The following is a 6,363-nucleotide window of genomic DNA, read 5'->3' as shown; positions in this document are numbered from 1 at the left end:
ACTTCGAGTTGCTTAAAAAGACGTACGATGGGACCAGAGACCCCCACTGAGCACATGTCCCACTGCAAGAACTACATGGATATAATAATATAAGCCTTAGACGAGCTGGAGTAGAAGGTCTTTTTGACCACTCTAGCTACGAATGGAAGCCAAGAATTGGTGTGACTCCGGACAATTGTGAGGGACTTCAAACAGTTATATATTTTGGTCGAGTAGTTTTTAGTGAACAGGGCAGGGCCATCCTTTGCCTGCTTAGTATGGTCTAGAGACCTGCTGGGCTTCTCAAGGATTATACAAGGAGATTCTCGAGAGTTACATACAACATCAATAACCTATCAAATGATTGAGCAATCTTCGACTACATCTCCAAGCTATGACACGAGCCCCTAAGTAAGATTTGATAGACAATAAGCAAACAAAGATCAGTCAATTACAACAAGAAGCTAGTAGGTATGTTGAAGCGGGGGAAGTAGGGTTTGTAGCTAGAATTGGTCAGAGTTCACCTCCCCCATAATCTACCTTGAAAAGCTAACACACTAAGAAGCATCCAACATCTCCTTCCAGATTCCATGGGGGTTAACCAAAACGCTGGAAGCTCCTCTTCTTTGGGTAACAAAGGGCATGACAGGAGCATGTCATATCATCATTGATAAGTTAAACGTAGATGATATATTATATCCACTTTTTATTTTTATATTTACCCTAAATATTTATACTTTGTGTATTTTAAACACTAAAATTCTTGAAAATACTTCCTCCGTCCCATGATTTTTGTCTCATGTTGATTAAACACAGTTTGGAGAGACATTTGACTATATAAAATGAAGAGAATGACAAAATTATCCGTAAAAGTGATTGATAAACTTCATAGATTTGTTTTGATAAGTATAAAAAGGTGGAACATAAAAGGTTAAAAAAGTAAATATAATTATTATTGTTTGTTTATTTTTCTAATAAGATATTTTAAATGGGATAATTTTAAAAACCAAAATAGAAAAAATCATGGGTTAGAGGGAATAGTTATTATTAATATTATATGAGTTATTATTAATATTATATGAGTTATTATTACTATTAGTAGTTTTATTAACAGTTATTTTATGCATTTGATAATCTTATTTGTAACCCTAATTATTGATATTTTATGCCCTTTAAACACTTGAACATAATAACCAAAATGAACATCGAAACCAAACTCAAATACCAAATTGAAAAGACTCATGTACCGACCAAAACATTTAAGTCAAATTTGGGTATCAAATTAAACATTAGCCCAAACTCAAATATCAAATGGTATAGCAACTAAGGGATAGCAAAACTAGACTAAATTGATTTTTTGACTAGATTCAAGAAAATTCGACTCGAATTAACTTCAAGTTATAATTTCATAAACTCAACTCGAAAAAATTTTAAGTTTGAATTGAGTTGTCAAATACAACTCGAATAACTTGAATAGTTATTCGAAATTTTTAAAATCAGTAGATTGATTTTCAAATTTGATTCAAGTCCCTCAACTTTGTATGATATCATATGAAATAAAATATGAAGAAAAATATTTATTGTATATGGTTATCAAAAACAATTTAAATTGAAATAAAATAATATCATAATATTATAAATATTTACAATTAAATTTAAATAGAAAATAAAAAATCCGACTATACTCAACTCTAATTTTATAAACTCGACTTGAAAAAATTTCAAATCAACTTCGAGTTACAAATAGGACTGTCGATTCAAAGAAATCGAATTTTTTTTTACTCGGCTCAATCGAAAACTCACCCCTAATAGCAACCCTTTATTTTTTTTAAATCTATACAATATAATTGGAAGATAAGATTTTAGAAAACATATTCAAAATATCAAACACAAATACCTCAAAACAGATTACTTAGCGTGACGAAAGTACAAATAAATAATCCAGAGAATATAACAAATAGCAATACTTGGTAGTAGGATTGTCAACACATAAAATTAATAAGCAATCAATTAATATGGCGTTAGCCGTTAACATCAAATACCGATGCTCAGGTCAATAGATTGTTTTTAAATCAAATCATAATCCAATATTATCTTATTCAAATTAAACGTTTGTATATCCTTCCAAGTTGCTTTCAGAAAAAGGTTCAAGAAATGCCACCCGGAATACAGCATATAAATATTTCTTCTGATCAAAGTAAAGTCTTCAAGAAAGGATAGAGTTACAGATTAAATATCAAACTAGTAAAACGTTGGAATAGAGGAGGATTCCGGTGACTGTACCATCATCGATTATTAGCGATGGTCTCCGTTTTGTGCCGAACTAGCTAGACTCCTGCAAAAACCAATTCTCAGCTTGGTCACATCAACTTATATACGAACATGTGTATGGAATTGTAAATTCAAAGTTTGTCAAAATAAATTAAGGTTGTCCGAAGCTCCAGATTATGAATGCATGAAGCCAATCAGTGTCATGAAGAATCAATGCAATGTGATAGCAGAATTCGCCAAAATACTACAGTTATCCAATAAAATGCATTAACTCATCCCTTTGGAGTAACAAGTGACTTCTCTTTTCAGAATTACTCAATGAAATTATACACTCACTCACGAATTAGAAGCATAACATCACCACAGTTTTTGGATAAGCGAAAGTATATTTCTGCAAAATCATGGTAAGCGGAAAGCTGATAAAAGAGTGTTTATATTTGAACTTATGAAGTGGGAGAGTGGAGGAACTAACAACAGACACCAAATACCAGCCATAGACAATCAAATGACATCCAGAAAAAGCTAACGAGATAAACATAGTTGACAAATAACATTCAAACAACTATGGTTACCTAGTCATCAAGAGAATGAACACAATCATTCTCATGCTTTGAATTTGACCAATATTCCCTCAAAAATATAAATAAATATCCCTCCATGCAATTGAGCCTGGGGTTATCCTTTTTAGAAGACTAGACTTACACAAAATGTTCATTATTAACAGTACCAAAAAAAAGGGGGGATGAAGGTGACCTTCATGTTCAGTATTAAAACTTAATATCTAGAGCTGGCATGGCCATTCATTCAAACAGCATCAAGTTTCACTTACGACTTAACCAGCGTAGATGTTAAAACATTTTCCTTGTAAGTATAGCATTCATGTACACGTAGCAAAGCAAGATATGAGATATTCACAAACATATAAAACACACAAATGATAATATAGTGGAGAAAAATAAGAAGCAATACTTATGACTGCCAGAAACTCATTAAGGTACCACCACAAAAGACTAACAGAAGCTTAGCTTGGAACGATACATCAACAATAAGTTTACCAATAATATCAATGTTCAAATATAGTGGGATGGCCTGCTCATAAATGTTATAACCAAAGAAGTTAAACTTCTAGCATAAGCATCCCTACACAGTACCAAAACATCATAAATACAAGAGGTTATAACTGCCACAGAAAGGAAAAACAAATTATCGAAAACCTCAGTTAGATAGTACCACATCACAAATCTGTTTGGCTAAATGCAAATTATGCCCGTGTTTGCTTTTCCATAATGAAAAAAAAAAACCTTTTTGTTTTAGGATGATGCTCCTCGCTTATAAGCAATTAACTCGATGCCAGTCCAAATGCTGGAGTCATTTAACAGCGTTTGGCAGATCATATTATCAACAATGAGAAGATTTTCACATTCTTGTGTCTTTCACATTCATCCAAATGGAAGGATGAAAATATGCAAACTAAACAGAACCTTAATAAATAGAAATAGCAACCGCGGTGAAAAAATTGTTAAGTTTTCACTGATTAAAGCCGCATAAATTCTATACCAGAGAGGCGGAGATAAACCCAGAAAACATGAAGATCTATCTTTCAAGATATACTGCTAGAAAGGCATTAATGTTTCAAAATAACACATAAACTAACCTGTATTCAAACAAACGGATAAATCCAAGACAAAAGATGATTTTATTTAGTGTTGAGCATCAAAGCTGAAGAACTTAAAAATCTACCACAAATTATAACAATCTCTCAAAGTAATGGCTATTGAGAACTAAGGAAACCTATTTTGCCATGGCGCCTAAAACAGATCAGTCAATGAAAATGCTGAACAATAAAATGAAAAACAATAATTTTCTATTAAAATCCCTTAATCAAACTAAACTCAGAGATTAAATCCCAGTCAAACCCCCCCCCCAAAAAAAAGATATAATCAATCAATAAATCAACCAAAGAATAACCCAATTCTCCGAAAATCCATCAAAATCAACCCTATAAAAACTTACTTTTTATGGCGTCTCCCTCTCTTAGCTCCCCAACCTTCAAGTTTTGCAATAGGGCAACCACAGCGAGCCCGAAAAAGCAAAACAGCTCGTCCATTAGGCGGCGCCATCTTCCTTAATTCGGCCCTCAAGCACTCATAATCAGGATTCCCTTCACTCCCACCTTTCCAAGGCAAAAGATCAATCTCATTTGATCCATTCTTCACAGAATCCTCCGTTTGCACCTGCAAATCGAATTCCAAAGCCTTTTTCAGCCCTTTACATCGAGGCTTATCGCATTTACGGGATCGTGAACCGCAGCAGAACTCAATGGAAACAAGGGTCGTGACGAAGAAAATAGTGCAACCCAAAAGGTAGGAAACAAAAGGAAGAGACAAGGAGGAGCCATGGGTGGAAAGGAGAGGGGAAAGAAGGAGGGAAAGGGAATGGAAGAGGTAGGAGAAGTAAGAGGAGAGGAGAAAAGTGCCGGAGAAAAGGACTAAAATTAGGATCAAAAGCTCTAGAGTGGCGGATGGAGAGTGCTTGCAGTGGAGGAGAGGGGAGTGGGAATGGTGGTGGCCGGAAAATTTGGTGGCGGTGGATTTTGAAGAAGGGGGCATGATGAGGAGGAAATCGAGCATGTTAAAAAACTGTTGGGGATTCGACCAAGTTGTATTGTAGGTGCTATACATCTATGTACTCTTGTATTCTAATTAATTTAATAGATTTACCAACACTTTTTTAATTTAATTTTTGGAGAGGCAAGCAAAATACATTCTTTGCCTTCTCTTTTTCCTCTTATGTCAAGAAAACACATTATTTCCCTTTCCCTTAGGTGAGGTTAGGATCGTAAGTGAGCCGAGTCGAATTCGAATATTGTTAAGCTCGACTCGAACTCGAAAAGTTTAAAATTAGGTTCGACTTGAAAACTCGCGAGTTAAAAACTATCAAGCTCAGCTTGAACTCAAAATATAATATTGAAACTCAACTCGAAAAGGCTCAAACTAAAAAAAATTAAGAACTCAATTGAAGCTTGAGACTCGAGCTCGATTCAAGCTCGATTCAAGCTTGAACTCAAACTCGAATTTGAACCTATAAAAATCTTATATTATATTTAAAAATATATAAATATTTTTCCCTTTAATCAACCATCATCAATACATTATAATACGAATGTATGAAATATAAAAAATCTAAAAAAAAAATTACAATTACAAGAAATTTAGGATAATTAACATAAGCTTTGAAATTTTTAAAACTTCAAATGTATTAAAAGTTTACAAAATATGACAATGTTCGCTGTTTGTGAGTACTATAAATGGTGCGGATATGTGTGCAAGTATACACAATCGACAAGTAATAAAGTGATGAGTGAGTATCGTTCTCCACAAGGATTGGGGGAAATCAAATAAGTTTGTCACGGCACTTTACTCTGTCACCTAAGTAAAGTTAGAGATGGTATATATACAAATGGTAATGTTGTGGCAAAATGAATGGATGGTATGGAAATGGAACGATGACAATGTGGTAGCAAATGGATATGTTGTGGCAAATTGAATTGTGCTGAGTGCAAACAAATAAAAATGTAAAGACAAAATAAATTGTAAATACTGGATTTGCTTATAAGAACTTTAGACTCCTCATACGACAAGCTACTATGGGAATGAGTGATAGGAGTTACTTAGGAAATTTAAGTATACTTCTCAGAATGATCTTACTTCTATGTCTAATCTGCTCGACAGAGTCTACTAGGGTGCCCTATGCTATCTCTAGTAAGGGACTCGACAGAGTGAAGATGCCTTGGCAAAACCGGTTGGCGTAAACCCCTGCAGTGATCCTATTGGTCCAGATAACAATATATGTCTCGACAATACCTTTTTGCGGCAACATTAACATCTAACCTATCACTCATACACAACTCCTTTTAGTCGAATGAAATCCTAGCCTTATCTCTAAGGTGGATTAGGCCTAGTTACTATCTAGAACCCCTTGCTTATGTGGTTCTTCCCTAGTGTCTCTTGAAAACTAAGGATGTGCTACCTAGACATTCTCTCAAACACTAAGTAATCTCCTAAGGAATGGCTACTCTCGTAGCTCCTACAACCTTAAGGTGCTAAGCTTCAT

At 34.3% G+C, this 6,363-nt stretch overlaps 1 protein-coding gene across 3 annotated transcripts; it reads right to left on the bottom strand.

Moving 5' to 3' along the window:
• Window positions 1-2,048: 2,048 nt before the first annotated feature.
• Window positions 2,049-4,912, bottom strand: LOC120204304 (uncharacterized protein At5g19025-like). 3 transcript variants are annotated; one of them, XM_039204408.1, is made up of 2 exons: window positions 4,264-4,912; window positions 2,049-2,314 (listed from the first exon to the last, which is right to left on the bottom strand). In XM_039204408.1, exons 1-2 carry the CDS (start codon window positions 4,878-4,880, stop codon window positions 2,275-2,277), a joined length of 657 nt encoding a protein of 218 aa, XP_039060339.1. In that variant the 5' UTR covers window positions 4,881-4,912; the 3' UTR covers window positions 2,049-2,274. The 3 variants fall into 3 exon arrangements, with proteins under 3 accessions (XP_039060339.1, XP_039060341.1, XP_039060340.1); XM_039204410.1 differs by lacking the exon at window positions 2,049-2,314 and adding an exon at window positions 3,817-3,860; XM_039204409.1 differs by lacking the exon at window positions 2,049-2,314 and adding an exon at window positions 4,027-4,084.
• Between the last annotated feature and the right edge of the window lie 1,451 nt (window positions 4,913-6,363).

The sequence above is a fragment of the Hibiscus syriacus genome, unplaced genomic scaffold (assembly GCF_006381635.1).
Source record: "Hibiscus syriacus cultivar Baekdansim isolate YM2019G1 unplaced genomic scaffold, ASM638163v2 tig00010659_pilon, whole genome shotgun sequence".
In the NCBI taxonomy this organism is placed as follows: Eukaryota; Viridiplantae; Streptophyta; class Magnoliopsida; order Malvales; family Malvaceae; genus Hibiscus; species Hibiscus syriacus.
This window is presented reverse-complemented; position numbering and strand designations above follow the sequence as displayed.